Below are 18,857 nucleotides of genomic sequence, written 5' to 3'. Positions count from 1 at the left end.
TTGATGGTCCAAACAAAACAAAGGCAGAGCAGTGGACACTGATAACAGAACCAAGGTTATTGGAGGTCAAAGTGTTTGGGGAGGGAGGTTTAAAAAAAATCCAAAGGATGGGGCTGCACCATGGGTAGGGCATTTGCCTTGCATGCGGCCAACCCGGGTTCTATTCCCAACATTCCATATGGTCCCCTGAGCACCACCAGGGGTAATTCCTGAGTGCAGAGCCAGGAGTGACCTCTGTGCATTGCCGAGTGTGAGCAAAAAAAAAAAAGTAAAAAATAAAATCCAAAGGAGAAATATTTACAGAACAAGAAGGTTGTTCTGAGTTGAGGCAGGACTTACACAGTCCGGATGTGCCCTGCCTTCAGCACCATCCCGCGCCCCCACGAAGGCATTAAGCACTGAGACAGTGCATGGGATCATGACATTATTAAAAGTAGTTGCAACTAGGAAGTCAAAATTCTAGTAAGGTATATTTCAGAGCCATGGAGAGAGTTAAAGGTCTGGAGTTGTGAGAGTGGCCTGTGTCTAAAAAAAAAAAAAAAAAAAAAAAAAAAAAAAAAAAAAAGGAAGAAAGAAAAGGAAAAAGAAAAGAAAACCAAAGCAAGTTCTTTTTGTATGTTTGAATCTCTCAAGTTTCCTAGAGCTGATTCAGTGTGTTGAATGACTACCCCAGAACTGAGCACCCTGTGCTCTTCCTAAGAAACCTCACATCCTTCTGAAATTGGGAGAAGCAGGAGGAGGAAGAGAAGGAGGAGGAGGAAGAGGAAGAGGAAGAGGTGGAGGAGGAGGAGGAGGAGGCTTCTTCCTTTATCTCCCTTTATCTCTGGAAAGTTAAAGAGCTTTGCCTGTGGAAACAAACTGATTTCACAAACTGTCACCTTTTGCCTTTCAGATGTCTAGTTGCTAAAGCAGGGTTAGATATCACTGTTTCCACAGCTGAACCCAGGTGTAGGCCCTGCATACATTCCTAAGTCTGTTGTGTCAGATTCTTAAGGGACCTGGAACATGACTGATTGTTGCCTAAAGTGGTTACAGATGAGGTGCTAATTATTCCCATAATAATATCCCCAGACTTGAAGAATTACATGAGTTTTAGATTTTATTAAACCCTATTGAAAACAGTGGAGCGGGGGACAGTAGTCAAAGAGTAAGGATCATTTCATCAGATCTCTTGTCTCAATCTGACATGATAAACACAAGCTAATGGGCATGGGGGCTGACTGAAAACAACCACTTGCCCTGCAAGTGCAAGGAAGTGAGGCACGTGAGATTGATCCCTGGTGTTGTTCCCAGGGGGTGAACACAGTTCTTGTGGCTCTATGGTTTGGGACCCACCCATTGTCACAGGATTGTGTGATCTTCAGGACAAGGTAGGGCTGTGGGACTGCTGTGGCCAGGAGTGAGACCATCCAGGTGCATGTGAGTGAGCACCATGGTGGTCCCCAGAGAAGCGGCATGTTTAACCAGAATGTGCTTAAACACTATAAAATAAGAGGGCTCACTCTCTGTAAGTGCCATCCAAGCAAGTGTGCGACAGACTGGGTCATTGCAGCAACAGCAACATAGGGGCATGATGGCTGCAGATCAAAAAGAGTAACGTTTTTAATATAGGAGATTCATAAATTTAAAAGATCAGGAAGTCAGCACCAACCATCGCTGTGTCTGGGTAAAACCACATGATGTGCTCTATGTGACAGAAAAAGGTGGAATAGAAATCCTTTAGAAAGGATTACCAATGGGCCACCACATATAAGACACATTTAACTTTGGAAGTGCACTATTTTAAACATACACTTGACTCCTGTCAGGATTAAAAGAATAGTGAAAAGTCTAGTTTATAATAATCCAGTGGTTTTGTCAAATGATCAGAAAAAAAACTTGAATGAGGCCACAGATCCCAAAAAACATGGTAGCCGGCCTCTGTAAGAAGCAATATGGTGGGGGCCGGAGCGATAGCACAGCGGGTAGGGTGTTTGCCTTGTACGTGGCCAACCCGAGTTCGATCCCCAGCATCCCATATGGTCCCCCAAGCACCGCCAGGAGTAATTCCTGAGTGTAGAGCCAGGAGTAACCCCTGAGCATCGCTGGGTGTGACCCAAAAAGAAAAAAAAGAAAGAAGCAATATGGTGGTGTTGGGATGTTGTAGACATGAGACCCTATGATAAGCAGTATTGTAAATCCCAGAGTTTCAAATAAAAATATTAAATCCAAATTCAAATCGAAAGAAGGAATATGAGAGCTGATGAGTTTGAGAGACACAAGTTCACTGGAAAATGGCTGAGCTGGGTTCTTTTGACATGAGTATTACTGAATGAGGCCCCAGAAGCCCCAGGTATCACTGAGATAGTACAGGTAATCCCTGGCACTGCAGGGCTGGAGCAGCACCTCATCCTTGAACTCTGTTCTTAAACTGCCTTGAACTCTGTTCTTAAACTGTTCTTAAATTGCTAACAGTGGCCTCTGGACAAGGCAGAAGCAATGCACTGTAGCACTGTCATTCTGTTGTTCATTGATTTGCTCGAGCGGGCACCATGTTGTTCATTGATTTGCTCGAGCGGGCACCAGTAACGTCTCCATTGTGAGACTTGTTGTTACTGTTTTTGGCATATTGAATAAGCCACGGGGAGCTTGCCAGGCTCTGCTGTGTGGGCGAGATACTCTTGGTAGCTTGCTAGGCTCTCCGAGAGGGATGGAGGAATTGAACCTGGGTCGGCCACGTGCTAGGCAAACACCCTACCCCGCTGTGTTATTGCTCCAGTCTAGAGGCATTATGGCTACTTAATGTGGAAAAGATATACATGCATACTATGGTTCTGTCATTACTTTTCCTTCCTTCCTTTTTTTTTTTTTTTGGCCTTTTTGGGTCACACCTGGCGATTATCAGGGATTACTCCTGGTTCTGGGCTGCAGCGATAGCCCAGTGGGTAGGGTGTTTGCTTTGCACGCGGCTGACCAGGGTTCGTTTCCTCCATCCCTCTCAGAGAGCCCTGCAAACTACCGAGAGTATCCTGCCCGCACAGAAGAGCCTGGCAAGCTACCTGTGGTGTATTCTATATTCCAAAAACAGTAACGAGTCTCACAATGAAGACGTTTTTGGTGCCCGCTTGAGCAAATCGATGAGCAAGGGGAGGACAGTGACAGTGACTCCTGGTTCTGCATTTAGGAATCAATACTGGCAGTGCTGGGGGGACCATATGGGATGCCAGAGAACGAACCCTGGTCATCTGTATGCAAGATAAATGCTCTACTTGCTGTACTATCACTCTGGCCTGGTTCTATTATTTCATAGAGTGCTATTTAGAGGAGGTGGGAGAATCTAAAATTATTCACTATGCTTCTATTTTAAATATAGTTAACAAAAGTGGCCGAACTGCTCTTAGTGGTTGAATTCCTCACTAACATACTGGATTCATTTTGATAAATCACAGATTCATAGAATCTAGGAGTTTCGAAAGATTGTACCTCCTTTAATGTCAGCCCATTCAAAGGTCAGGAAATTCCGATAGAATGAGGTTGGTTTTTTAAAAATAATCCCTGAGACTCTTTAATTCAATTCTTCCATCCTCCTTCTCAGTATTCTGTTCACCTGTTGATGATGCTGATGCATTTGAGTGATCTTAATGTTTTTCATTCAAACATGTATTATGTAGTAGAATTGGGTGATTTAAAAGCCAGGCACATGTTCAGAGGGTGAACATCTAAGATGAAAAAATTGATTCACCCCATATCCTCAAAATATGCACAAAAAATCGAGTTGACAGTTGCGACCTAATCAGTCATTCTGGGAGTCAGGGAGGCCAGAGCTCCTAATGCTGAGCTCAGCGCTCTCTGTCGTAGTCTCAGATGGTTCTATCTGGCAGCTGACCTAGAAAACAACTTACCACGCTGACCAAACATTCTTAAATCTTCTGAACATTCCAATCCTCACGGTCCAGCGGCATTCAAACAGAACCCACAACAGGAAGTAGCAGGTCTTAACATTTGTCATGGACCTACATTTTCAAGTGAATGGCTGGGCACTTCAATGTTTATTGATTGACTGGTTCCCTTAAACAATTCAACCTCACTCTGTGGAGTGCTATATATAACACAATTTCTTTTTAAAAAAATTCACAGCTCTTTAAAGCCCTTTATCTAATCTACCTGAAATGCTGCCTTGTCAGAATGTCAAACACCGATCAGAGACACACTCTAAATAAGTTCACAGAGCCATTACATTGACGGAGTGGAAGCAAATACCCATGTTATGTAGTAACCCATCTAACGCAGAATCTTGTAGTGATTGGGCACTGATCTATAGAACCACAGACTTTCAGAATGACTGAAATCTCCTGCAATCGGCTCAGCTCCTTTGGCTGAGGGCAGACTAGATCTATTTTTGGTGAGGTAAGAGGGATGAGAATCAGAAGAGGTAAAGGCCATGGTGAAGGCTCCAGTCTGCCAACCCCGCCAACAGCAGCTGAATATTCCATTGAGTCATTTTCCTCATGCCGGCTCTGCCGTTCAAACACTGTAATTATTTCATATATTTTTACCTAGTTATTATCTTACTCACCACAGGCACCTGTAATTTTTCTGTATTTTTTTTTACTGCTCATTTACTTATTCTTAATTCAGCTAATAATGGTTCCACGTATTAAAATTATCATGGGGAAAGTAAGTGAAAACCTCCCAGGATGTAGAGGCAGCAGATTCATTACAGCCTACAACAGGGAATAAAATATTATGTATACTTTTTGCAGTAAGTACATGCTAATTATGCAGCTATTTATAAAACACTTATCAACATTCAAACTGATACTCTTCAATGTTGTTGTTTTTAAGAACCCTGCTTTGCATACAAGATCTCTGCCTGTGGCAGAAAACAAACTTTGGGGGTCACTTGCCCACCGGCTAGACTAAGCTTTTTTATATTCTTTACATTAGGCAGGATTCCTATCATGATGGCATAATACCATTAGCAATAGTTATATGGGTCTTTAAGGTTTATAATGTACTTTCACACACATAGTCTCATTTGATCTTCCTAAGAGGCTGGTGAGGTGGGTAGGGCAAGTTTAATTAACCCTGTTATTCAGAAGAGGAATGTTCAGAGAGGTTAAGGATAATTGCTGAACAATCTGGCATATAAGATGCAGGTTTTAAGCACAGGTCTGACTTCAGAGCTCTAACTATCCCCAATGCATTATTTCCCACTCTGTGATCTTTACTGCCCTGTGTAAAGGTTGGGGAACATACCACCATCCTGAGCATTAGGGCGGTTCTTTCTGGATGCAGCAGGTGCTTGGAAATGCAAGTTCTGGAAGCAGACCCACAGGATTCATAGTCTGACCACCCTACAGATGAGCTATGAGACTCATGGCCAATTAACTGGCCATGCTGAGCCTTGGTTTCCTCATGAGCAAACTTCGTGAAATTGTGGTTAAGGTTTTGAGGACTCAATATTGGTAAACCATGTAGAACAGTGTTTGAGACATAGGAAGTGCTCAGTATAAGTAGCCTGATCATTATAACTGGCCCACCTCTGTGACAGTCCTCTGTGAACCATTTCACGCCTTTTAAATAGATGGTTTCTGAAATTTCTTCTAAGGTTTTATATTTCTGGGTTAACAACATGATACTGCTCCCAATAGTGCAGGCACGTCCTGGGTTTGTACTCACTGAGTAACTTGGGGCTTTCAGGAAAGCTTTTGGCACTGTCATTTTCTTAAGATACCTCCCATTTTCTTGCCCAAAATATTTCCCCCCACTGATTTTCAGAATTCTCTCAATTTTCAGGAGCCACTAGTTTTTGATTTTATTTATTTTTAGGCTAAAGGCTTATGGTTATAGCTGAGTAGTTAAGGCAATACACTGGGTTCAAATCTTATTCCAATACTTGTTGCATGTGGAACTTGGAATAATGACTTTACTGCCCAGTGTCACTTCCTTATAAAAAGAATAAAGAACTGATAGTGCTGAAAATGCACATAATTCACTCCGTAGAATATCTGATGTTTAATTTTTCCCCAAGAGCACATCATGTTTATATCATCATCCAACCAAATCTTTCTTATCAGAAATAAAGTCTCAGATTGCATTATCTGCAGATGTAAATTGCTCTGAGAGTGACATATGTATTGAACACATTCATGGTGACCAGAATAGGAAAATTTAGCTACCATAAAAATTTAGCTACCATAAAATTTAACAAAAATTTTCCTTAGAAACCCAAATAATGATCCTAAGACCTTAGCTTTATCTAGAGAACAAGAAACTGATTTTCTTGTTTATGAAAGATTTTCAAATTTTTCAAAAACAAGAAAATCAAATTTTGATAAAATTTTCTCCTAGAGAATACAAATCAACTTTTATCACCCCAGGTTAACTTCACTAGAAATAAATGATGAATAATGGAGGGTTTGCTTTTTCAGCAAGGAAAGCTGTTGGGTTTACTTTGTTTCTGTGTGTATAAAGGTTATAAAATCTTGTAGGGAAAGTTTAGCTAAAATAGTGAAAATTTTATACTTTATTTTTTCTTTTTAGCTTAACAATATTGTAGGGTAGGGTATATCTCCTTGCCAAAGGTATGGAATTTGAGTTAAATACAAAGTAAAAACAAGCAAATAAGAATGCTAGAAGGTATTTGACCAAGATTTTTACTGTATTTAGCACTGTAGCACTGTCATCCCGTTGTTAATCGATTTTGCTCAAGCAGGCACCAGTAATGTCTCCATTTCGAGACTTGTTTGTTACTATTTTTGGCATATCGAATACGCCTTGGGTAGCTTGCCAGGTTCTGCCATGTGGGCGGGATACTCTCAGTAGCTTTCCGGGTTCTCCGAGAGGGACGGAGGAATTAAACCCAGATCGGCCGCGTGCAAGACAAATGCCCTACCTGCTGTGCCATTGCTCCAGTCCATTTCACTATATTTAAATTTTACAAATTTAAGTATAAGCAATTTATCACTTACGGATGTTTTAGTTGCAGTACCAATCTCTCCTAAGCAGCAGACTTGAATTTATCGACATAACAATCAATCAACAGAGCAAGCTTTGAGATTAGTCCAAATGTTAATGATATTATCTGAGATTCCATTTTTTTCTTGACTCTTCATATGTCTCACCTTTGTCATTGGGCTCATTCCCCTAAGAGCTCCAGGAAGGCTAACATCAGTAATTGGGATTATAGACTTTCTATTGTCTTATATGTTAAGAAAGCATTTTACCCAGAAGCTTCAGGAAGTTTCTCTTTGAATCTTATTGGCCCAGTCTACCTTTTTTTTCCTTTTGTTTTTGCTTTTTGGGTCACACCTGGCCATGCACAGGGGTTACTCCTGGCTCTGCGCTCAGGAATTACTCCTGGCGGTGCTCAAGGGACCATATGGGATGCTGGGAATCGAACCAGGGTTGGCCTTGTGCAAGGCAAACTCCCTACCCGCTGTACTATCACTCCGGTCCCAGGCCCAGTCTACCTTGAGCCCACATTTTGAGAACCAATCATTGTTAAGGGCGATCAGCTGCTATGAATAGCCAGACTGATCGATGGAAATGGTACACAGATTCTGGGAACTGAATGACAATGGCATGGCAAATAGAATGACTTTAGTGCTACATGAAGTGTCTCCAGATTCCTAGTACGGGCAGAATCTTAGGTGGTAACCTGGCTTCCATGTGTTTTGAATTATCCTACATTTAAAATAAAATAAATATAGTACCAGTTCTTCTTTTGCCTCCCATGTCAAGATAGGTCAAAGATAACGTAAATGTGCAAAGGTGCCTTGAATCACAGATAGAGTTGTTCAATTTTTTTTGTTTTGTTTTGGACCACACTCAGTGATGTTCAGGGCATAGTCCTGGCTCTGCACTTAGAAATCACTCCTGGTGGTGCTTGGGAGACCATCTAAGGTGACGGGGATCGAAATTGGGTTGGGAATGCATAAGGCAAGTGCCCTTCCTGTTGTATTATCACCCTGGCTCTAGTTGCTCAAGTTTAAAATCTAAATTTGACTTGGTTGTGATTAGTTGAAGGCCTGCCAGTAATTATAAAAACAAAAATAGTGAATTTTTAAAAATCTTTCTGTGAAACAAGGTAGTATTTATTGAAAATAATTAACAAAGCTATGAGGGGAAAGAAAGGGAGAAGTGCATTTTCGAGAGAGAACACAGGCTCCTCCAGAGCGAAAATAAGTGGATTCTGCCCTGAGCATCACTGGGTCCAAAACCAGCATGCGAGATGCATGTTCAAGGGAGAACACAGGTGAAAGGAGCAAGTCAGATATGGAAAAGTGTAATCCTGAAACAAATTAAGATGATAGGAGATCATTTTGGCAATAAATATTGAAAATGCCAAATGTTCTACTTTTTCCTTCAGAAATTTAATGTAAGGAAATCATCATGCAATGTAGTTAATTTTTGGCTCTGAGGATTCCAATTTATCTCATTTTATTTGTTATAAGAAACCTACGAAAATATCTATCCAATAGAAAGAATTTAAGAAAAATGAGCTGCCATGTAATTTTCTGAGTCAATAAAAATAGCTACTTTTTCTCATAGATTATTTACTTATTGCCCAAAACTATGTATGACAAATTTTAAGTATTTAATAAATATTTGAAAAATTATTTGGGGCTTTTATTATAAATAAAACTACTTTTGTGCAGTTTTATTTATAAATATTAGTTTGAAAAGAATCTACATCATATCATTATGTGAAAAATAACATCACAAAAAACTGTGATCTCACTTATATAGTATTACATAAAATTTCTGGAAGGTTTTCCATAAAACAGTGAAATACCAGGTGAATTTATTGTCCTCTCCATAAATTGAAGTTTTTAACAATGAAATTGTTTCACTGTTAAGAATGACAAAGCTATCTCTACTAAGACAAAGAGCATGGAGAAGCCAGAGAGATAGCACAGTAGGTAGGCTGCTTGCCTTGCAAGAGGTCAACTCAAGTTCGATCCCCAGGATCCAAAAAGGTCTTCAACCCCTGCCAGGATTGATCCCTGAGCTCAAAGCCCAGACTGAAGGATGTGGACCAAAATCAAATAAAAAAAAAAAAAAGAGAAAGTAAAATAAAAGGAAAAGTGTGGAAAATCATTTAATGGCAGAGAATGATATCCACATAACATTGTTTAGTGACAAAGCATACAGAAAGCATAGGGATTTTTTTTTTTCTTTTTGGGTAACACCCGGCGATGCTCAGGGGTTCCTCCTGGCTCTGCACTCAGGAATGACTGCTGACGGTGCTCGGGGACCATATGGGATCCTGGGAATCGAACCCAGGTCGGCCATGTGCAAGGCAAACGCCCTACCCGCTGTGCTATTGCTCCAGCCCCTGAAGTGATTTTTTAGTGCAGATTTTTAAAAGATTAAAAAAACTAGAGATGAAAAGTATAGAAATTGAACAAATACAATTTTTCAAACTCATTATAAAGCACTTGTATTCATCAGGTCAAATCATGTTCCAAGTGTACCTAATGAATAGGGTCTCATTAGCACATAAAAGGCCTGAAATATTAATTCTAAACAGAGTTCTGCCGTCTTCCTCTGTGCTCACAGTAAAATTGGAGGAGACACACAATGCAGATTAAGGACAGAAGTAGGTGTCAGGGACTTGGGACTCATCTTTTCTGAACGAGTAATTACCTTTCTCTGAACGAATCATAATTTTTCATTATCCAAGTTTATTGATTTGGAAAGAGAGTGGTGCAAATACTGACTGCTTCGCAGGGCTGCTATGAAAAGTCACAGATATGAAGTACTTTGAAAGTGCTTAACCAGAGCAACTCACTTTAACTTGAGTGCTTGCCTCGACGTTGTGAAGTGCCACACGCTCCCCACATCCCATGTCAACAACTTGGGGGTTAATCTACTTGCTCTGCTTTCCATTAGAGTGCTCAGTGGCTGCTGGGCATGGTGTAAGAGTTTACTGCCTGGTTCCTGATGATTCATCCTCTATTTCTCTACTTGTCTCTGTGCTCCTGTTGGCCAACGCTATCTTGTCACTCAGGAGTGAGTGACCAGGGATATGGGAATGAGACGAGGGTCCAGGAGGCTGGGATAAGATGTCCCTTAAGAGCAGGGTCCTTAGGTCCTCAAACAGGTTGCCCTCAGGTCCCTTCCTAAAGGTTAAGTTCTGCCAGCATTCCTTCAATTCTATTTATCTGATAAACTCTTCTATTATTTGTCAGTTACAGTTTATGTTATTAGGGCTATATAAAAGCAGTTTATAAGTCACCTATACTAAACTCTCCCTAGAAGGAAGAAGGAACTAAAATTTGAGTCCTTGTATCCTTATCCTGACATGGAAACACTCAACTATGTAAAACCACCAGGGAAAAAGACCTTCTCTTTGTCTGTCTGTAGTATGATGAGCACCTGAGTTCTTGAAATATGCCTTCCCAAGTTTTTTTTTTTCAGAATAGCAGTTTTTGTTTGAGGCATTTATTTCTTAGTACCCAAGGATTAGAATATGTCCAATATGGTAGCCACTAGTCACATATGGCGATTTGTACCAAGCACACAAAATTAAAAATTCAGTTATAATAGCCAACTTCAAGGCCTGTGGCTACTGTGCTATCAATCTAGAATAAATTTAGAATATGACCATCACTGCAAACATTTCACTGGACACTTTATTTACTTGGTTCCAAATCATCAATTCTCCTTTGGCTGTAGCAAAGTGAAGTACAGATATGAACTAGCCTCCAATACACTGTAAATATCTAGTTTTAAAGTTTTTGAAGAAATAACTTGTGAAGAGAAAAAGTGATGCACACACACAGCAACCTTTGGAATCATATGATCTGGATGAATTTGTTCTCTCTGTTACTTGCCTTGAGCAGAGAACTTGTTACTTTCAGAGCCTCAGAACTCTCATTTGCAAAATAAAGCTCCTACCAACCCAACAGATTCCTATGTGGATAAAGTGCCATGCATAGGTCAAGTGAGTCAGTCTAGGCCAATGCCCTTATTCTGGTGCCTGACTCAAAGGAGCTAATTCCACGGATGACAGTGCATTGAGAATAGGTTCTCAGAGCATAAGGTGTGAAGGAGGTGGTTGGAGGGCGAGAGGTGGTCAAAATGATACCCAGATACCCAGTCATCCTGAGCCCCTCTGTATACTGAGAAGGATCAGGCCAGGGCACCATAGGCCTCCATGAGCTCGGGAGCTCCCTTTCCTGTCTGCTCTGCTCCCCAGCACACTGTCCTCATACTTCTCTGTCCAGGACGAAGGGGTTTTCCCTCTAAGGGCCTTAATTTTATAGAAATGAATGTTTATAGAAATAAATATCTCGAAATATTCAGCAAAATGATTGCTCTCAACCAACTCTGAGGGAAAAAGCCAGAATCTACACAGCCACATACATACACACGTGCCCGCGCGCGCACAGACACACACAGACACACACACACAGACACACACACACATTTCTACTTAATTTCTATCTATCCCTTTTGTGTTTGGGGCTTTTAGCTGTACAGATGATGTGACCAGGCCACCCTCTCACTCTTCTTTTGGTTTTGTTTGCCTTGAGCTTATCAACAGGCTGTTGGGGATGGGGTGAGGGAAGTCTAAACCCAATGGCAGTTTTCATTTCCCTTCCAACAAACCTCAAAGGTCTGATAATGATTACCATATATGGATTTAAAAGCGCACAGAGATATCCTGAACGTGTTCATTTAACTCGAGAAAAACTGAATCTGCGCCAGGAGGACTATATGATATATGTAAGTCTCATTAAGCCGTCATCACTTGGAAAGATAGTTTCCAGGCAAATAAACACCCAAATCTCATTTTTGCAGTTGCCTGTGAATAACATATTCAACTGAAATTGCCAATCCTTACACATCCTTGTGACTTTAAAGAGAATTATGGGTGAACAAGAAAATGAGACTCAGAGAAGGAAATTCAAATTCTCAAGAAGGAAAACACACCAACACTGATTAGGTGGCTCAGGAAAACAAAAAGGCCCTTCACTACTTCAAACTGCTCCTAAAGACTAAGATGTTTGGGAGTTTAAATTTCTTTTGGTAAAAACTAAAGCAGAACAGGAAAATACACCTTCACATGCCCCCACAGTGAGGGTGTGACAGATAAATGATGGTCACTTTTAAAATCCAGTGTATATTTTCTGAGTGCTGCACTCTCTACGGGAGGCACCACCTATCCATTGGTCAACTACGGAAATGCTGCCCCAAAGAATGCAATGGCAGCTGCCTCGAGGAACTGCCTTTGCAGATTCTGTGGATTGATCCAAGATGATGAGATCATAAAAAGAGCAACTGAGTGATATATTCCTGTATCTGGAGGAGAAGATGGACTAGGAAGCCTGTGAAAGAAATATTCCAATGGTGACCTGTATTGATTTTAGAAGTCAGCAGTCTGCTTCTTAGGACAGCTTCTGGGGGAAGTATGAGGGGACAGTGATCCATCCTACTGAGACTCTGCCTATCTCTGATGCTAGGGAACTAAATAATCCCCATTCCCCATACAACTCACTCATCTTCTTTCATACAGTTTCCCTGGTGTGTCTGACACCCACCAGAATCACCCCAGGGAAATCTGAACCATTTGTTTACTGTAGCATTGAGGAGAATATGCCACACGAAGAGAGGAGAGTATAAGTGTGTGTGGGGGGGGGGGTGGTGAGGGGACGTTGGGGTCTCAGGGCCTGACCAGGGAGCAGAGTGCAACTCTGCCTGCCTGGGCATGACTTACCTTTGATGAGTGACATTACAAAACAGTCATAGACACATCTCCAGGGGAATAGAACTGTTCACAACAAAGGATATTGGGCCACCAGCGCTGGGCAGAGTTGAGCATTTGGCATAAAAACACAGTGCATCATAACGAAGTCATTTAAGACAGAATCTGTATGGGGGTGGGTGGAGAAAGAGCAGGGAATTAGGTTCTTAAAAAACATTTAGGAAAGCAAAAGTATTTATTTGATCTTGGCCAGTGGTTCTTAGACAGTGCCTTGTGGTGGTAGTGATGTATGTGTGTGTATTTACTCTATATAGAAGTACTGCCTTGTAAAAGTAATAAAAGTGACAGGTTTTAAGATCAAAATTAAATTTATTAGAATAATGGATCCAAAATATTTTAAAAGTATCTTAAGGGACAGACTTAAATAAATGGCTCTGTCACCTTACCACATAAATATAAAATATAAAATTAATTAAAATTATATATAACTAAAGAGTCCACATGTGTAGCACCAAAAATTCAAAATTAAGGCATGGACACTTCTTTGTCTATATCATATATGTTTTGTCAGTCTACTTTTCCTACTTCTTTTTTTTTTTTTGCTTTGGGGTCACACTTGGGAATGCTCAGGGGTTATTCCTGTACTCAATCACTCCTGGAGGTACTAGGGGGAGTGTATGGGATGCCTGGAATTGAACCTGGGTTGGCTGCATGCAAGGCTCGTGCCTGACCCACTATACTCTCTGGATTTCCTATGTCCTTGTTTTGAAAGGAACAATGAGGTAGGAGAGATTGACATCATTAGAGAAAAGAGAATGTTCGAGCAGAGAACTGGTGAGGGAAACAGATGCAGGAAAATAGACAAGATGGAGGCAGTGAACAACAAATGAACCAGACGTTCTTCAGTAGAATGAAAATGCAAATGTCCTCGAGTTAAGGGGATCTGCAGGGAGATAAGCAGGCAGAGGGCCAGAGAGGTGAGGAAACCGGTCCCAAAGGTAAACTTCCGGGGCTTCCCTTTGAATCCATGCAGGTTCCCTGCACACAGCACTGCACAGTCAAGCCCTGGTGGGAAACTTTGTGAAGGTTAATCTAAAAACCTGTTGGAACTTCGGGGTGCATGTACTCTGGGGAGTTCCAGTGTCTGTCTGTTTCTCTCTCTCTCTCTCTCTCTCTCTCTCTCTCTCTGTGTGATTGTGTGTCTGTGTGTGTGTGTGTGTGTGTGTGTATTTGATGTGCCAGGCCAACTAAGATTTGTGAAACACACTTTTCCAAGAGACAACAGAGAGGCTGGCTAAAGCCCCTCCCAGGTCATCCAGTTGCCCTCATTCCTCAGTGTCCCCCGTGGTTTCATCTAACTAGGAGGGCAGAGACAGTGCCAGACAAAACCCTGGGTGGCATCCTGAAATCCATATAGAAGGACTCAGGCTTGACTGTGTTCACCATCTAGTCACAAGAGCAAATTTCGGCTGTAATCTGAATAGAGACTGGGTAAAGCCTGCTAAGATGGCTCCCACAAAATCAGCTCTCTGTAGTCATATTTTGCTAGAGCAGGGCTCTCCGTGGCTGGGATGCATGGGAGAGGGAACACTGGGACAGTGGAGGATTTACACAGGCTCACTGGTGGTGGGTGTGGTGTAGCATACCATATGTCTGAAATATTCCTATTAACAGTATTATAAATTGGGATGCCTGAATAAAAAACTTTTTTAAAAAAGATGTTTTTTCTAACGTTATACAATGACACATTTTGGGCAATGGCTAATTGAGGGGAATACCCAATTAATTTGCTACATTAAAAAAAACTCTGATGTATTTATAAAATGAGAAGCTGGAGCATACAGATAAAACAAAAAGTAGATCAATGACAAGATATATTTAGGAGCCATATAATCATGATGATAATAACTTTTGCTTTAGCGTATTACAAAGATGATGGAAATAGAATTGAGCTACCACTAAGTTTCTGAGATACACCTTTGAACTTCTTTAGTGAGATGCATTCTTCAGTGAAGATCAGAAAAATTTAAAAATGTTAATTTGTTGTTCTGAGGAATAAGTCAGCAGCATAAGATTTACAAAGTAAATCTGAGAAGCCGGAGTGCTAACTCAATGGGCTAGAGTACATACTTTGCATATAGAAGGTCTAGGTCCCTGGCACCACATCGTCCCCCAACAGTGCTAGGAGTGACCTGTGGCACTGTCAAGCATGACCCTCAAACAAAAAAATGTAAAATTAAAAAAAAATTAATATAGGTATTCTAAAACCATGTCCAAAATGGTAACCAAAGTGAAGAACAATATCAAAACTTTAAGCAGTTCAACTCATTGTGGTTCAGCTCATTCACCCTCAACTCTCTGTACTTGTGTTAATAAAGTGGTTCACTGTGAGCTGGGGTGTGGGTTGAATTCTGTCTCCAAGATATGCGGAAATTCTAATCCCAGCACCTCAGAATGTGGACTTATTTGGAAACTGGGTTTTGGCAGATGTAACTAAGATGAGGTCACTGATGTAGAGCCTCATCCGTTGTGACTGATGGGCTTATGAGAGGGGAGATCTCAACACAGTGATGCAGAGGAGGAAGCCGTGTGAAGAGACATGGGGAGACCAAAGCAGAGAACTGGAAAACAGAGATGGGTGACACGTCTAGAAGCCAAAGAACGCCAATTCTGCCACCATCATCCCAGCTACCAGGTCAGAGTTCAGCAGCAGCTACCAGTCTCCCATCCCCTTCCTCTGTCACAGATCTCTAACCTCTACACTGGGGGACAGGACCAGGCATTGCTGTCGGCTAAGCCACTAAGTCTGAGATTTTGTGTTACAGTGTCTAATCTTGGCCACTAAGTTCTTAGACAGGCCAAGAATTCACAACGGCTGACTGAACCATTTCACTGCCAGGTGGAGCAAGGTTGTGTCTTTAACGAAAAGAGCTTCAAACCCTTAATGCGGATTGGTTTGAACCAGACTGAGGCATCTATAAAGAGTAGCCAGGCCAGGACAGATGGTTCCCTGATGAGGCTACACAGAGGTACTCTGGTTTTTTTTTTTTTCTCTGGAGGGGGGGATTGGGGAATAAGGTGCTGTTTTGGTCTATACCCAGTGATGCACAGAACTACTCCTGGTTCTGTGCACAACAATCACTTCTGGTGGTGCTCAGGAAACCATATGCAATGCCAGGGACCAAACTTGGGTTGGTTACATACAAAGCAAATGCCTTTCCTCCTGCATCAGGTCTCCAGTCCCAGGGATATGATTCCAATGTTAACACACAGAACCCACAGAACCCGCTTCTGTTTTTTTTCTTTTTGGGTCACACCCGGCAATGCACAGGGGCTACTCCTGGCTTTGCACTCAGGAATTACTCCTGGTGGTACTCAGGGGACCATATGGGATGTTGGGAATCGAACCCAGGTCAACCGCATGCAAAGCAAATGCCCTACCCACTGTGCCATTGCTCCAACCCCAGAACCCTCTTCTAAGGATGTTTTGGTCACACAACTTGGAAATAACTCAGGGTTGTTGCTGACATTTCTCTGCACGAATGTAACAGGCAAGCCAAGCTGTCCTGTGTTTACCTGTTGCTTCAATTAAAGCCGGCTCAAGGCGTATTGTTTCTAGAAAGTGCTCTAAAATTTTTTCAGGCGTTCCTGACATCACAGTGTACCTAAGTAAGAAACGAAAAACATCACTCATTTTGTGGAAAGTGGTAAAAATCATTGAAAATTATTTTGCATACATTTATGTTTTCATATCTGTGGAAATCATACAGATTTATGTTTTGGTCTCTAAGTAATCTTAGGGTGGGAGAGACCATGTACTTTGTCAAAGTCACACAGAAAAAGACAATGAAAAAAGTATCACAAATGAAGCAGTTACTAAAATATTAGGCCCCCCTCGCCCCTGCCCCCAATAAAGAACCAAACTTCTTAGAGAGTGGTACTAGTAGACTGGGAACTGAGCAACTTCAAGCTTTTTTTAGGCAAATGGGGAATGAAAAGGAGCATGTAAAACCCGGGGCATTTCAGGTCAGCCTGGGGATCAGGCGAGGGGGAAGTGACCAAAGACTGCATTTTCCATATATGGGTTACTTGGGGAGAATTTTCAGTCCCACACTGGATTCCCCTATTTCTGGAATGCTCTGTCTTTCCCAACTGTACACTGGTATGTGCTTTGGAAATGCAGCTAATAATAATACAAGGGAAAAGAAAACAAAACCCCAACCCCCAGTGAGCAAACAGACAGACCAGCCTCATACATCTGAGTAGGAAATGAATCAGCAGTAGAAAATCCTTTCGTTTACTTTAGTGTCAAATAGAAATGATTTGGGGAGAAGGCACCACTGTTATTTTAGGAGATTCATTTGTGGGGGCTTTTCAATCAACGGGGAGAGTTTCCCTTTTAAAAACCAAATGTGGGTTATTTCAAAGTCATACTCAAGACGGTAACAAAAGAGCAAATGAAAAGTCGAAGCCAAAAGGAATGGGGGATGGGACTGCTTGTATTTCCAATCAACTCAGACTTTTATTTTCCTCCTGGCTCTTAAAGCAAAATTGCAGGGAAGAAAAACAATGGACAACAAAACCCTCCCATGTTTAGAACACGGTAGTAGAAATCCATTCCAGGAGAACCCCAGACTTCTTTGCTTCCTCCCATTACCCTTTGCTGGCCTGTGACAAGAATGCAGAGGAAGTGTGTCGTGATCCCAAGAGGTGAACCAGATTGCGATCACCTGTCTGAGGGAAAGAACTTCAACATACGCATGACCCTGTGTCTGAGAAAATACGGTATGCGATATAGTCTGGTATGGATGAGGCACCGAGGCAAATACAGTCTGCCTGGAGCATAAGAGCGAGTGAAAAATCACTCGGAGCAAAAGGAAGTTGAAAGGTTAAATCTTTGAGAAAACATAGTTATGGAGCCTGGGGAAGGAGAGCAGGGAGGAAATGAACGAACAAACAAACAAATAAATCTCAAAAGCAGGGTCCTTTTCTCAAAGCACGTAAGTAGCCAACAAGGTGTTTCCTCTTGTAGGCAGAGACTGAGGAAAGGAGAAAGCTCCTGTCTACTGAGCTCCTGTCTTTTCTGGAAGTGCGTCCCACCTGGTGATGTGGGCGAGGTGCAGCATGGGCCATGCTAATAAATCACTGGAGCTGGAGCGGGCACTAGGCACCTGCTAGATCTCTACTAAGCAACCAGGGAGCCTGATGGAACTCGCCATATTTCCTTCTGCTTGCTAACTCTTCTCTTCACCTTGCAGACTGCAAACTGCCCTGTGGTCGGTACGAGAGGACATGAGCTGTCTGCTGAGAGCAGGGCTGGATTCCTGCATCCCAGGGGCGGTGCTTGAGTTGACAGTGCATCGTGGAGTTTGGAGTTCTTTCTGCACAGAAAGTCCACTCTGTGCAACCAAAGTCCCCTTCACAGAGGGCTTGTCCACATGTTTGCTCCAAAAACAAGATTTGGTGGGTGGTATTGTTTGGGGGAGGGGGCTTCTAAGCAGTGATCAGAAGGTTTAGGGGCCCCACCAGTGATTCTTGGCCAACTGGGTGAGAGGGTCGGTGGAAGGGTTTGAGGATTCAATGTTTGGGCCCTATAGTGTCAAGGACTACCTGGGATGCTGCGGGGCAGGGGAGGGGGGTGCTGGAGGGAGCAGATGGGGTGGTAGTTGGGCCACATCCAGCAATGCTGTGGTGAAGGTTGGGCTTCGATGTTTGCACCCACCAATTCTGGGGGACCAGGTGGTGTCGGGGATCCAACCCAGGTTGGGCACACGCTGGGTTTGCGCCTTAACTGCTGTACTGTGTCCTGGCCCTCCCAAAACAAATTCTTATTTATTTATTTATCGCTTTTTGGGTCACACCTAACGATGCAAAGGGGTTACTCCTGGCTCTGTGCTCAGGAATTACTTCTGGCAGTGCTCAGGGGACCATATGGGATGCTGGGAATCGAACCCGGGTCGGCCGCATGCAAGGCAAACGCCCTACCCACTGTGCTATTGCTCCAGCCCCACAAAACAAGTTCTTATTTAAATAAAAACACAATGCATCCCAAAAGAGAAAAGCTCTTTGGTATTGTGCACAGCACTGGACAGTTGCTGCTAGTAACCTCCACATTCCAGAAATGCTCCAGAATGAATGAATACGTCAGTTTAAACGAGCT

General features: G+C 42.2%; 1 protein-coding gene across 2 annotated transcripts in view; it reads right to left on the bottom strand.

Moving 5' to 3' along the window:
* Positions 1-18,857, bottom strand: part of RAPGEF4 (Rap guanine nucleotide exchange factor 4) — a 338,326-nt gene that overhangs the window by 46,197 nt on the left and 273,272 nt on the right. For both annotated transcript variants that reach the window (XM_004601156.3, XM_004601157.3), the window contains 2 exons: positions 16,274-16,362; positions 12,784-12,862 (listed from right to left, as the gene is read on the bottom strand). In XM_004601156.3, the coding sequence (XP_004601213.1) occupies positions 12,784-12,862; positions 16,274-16,362 (168 nt within the window). The remainder of the gene's footprint in view (positions 1-12,783; positions 12,863-16,273; positions 16,363-18,857) is intronic.

Source organism: Sorex araneus, chromosome X, assembly GCF_027595985.1.
Source record: "Sorex araneus isolate mSorAra2 chromosome X, mSorAra2.pri, whole genome shotgun sequence".
NCBI lineage: Eukaryota > Metazoa > Chordata > Mammalia > Eulipotyphla > Soricidae > Sorex > Sorex araneus.
This window is presented reverse-complemented; position numbering and strand designations above follow the sequence as displayed.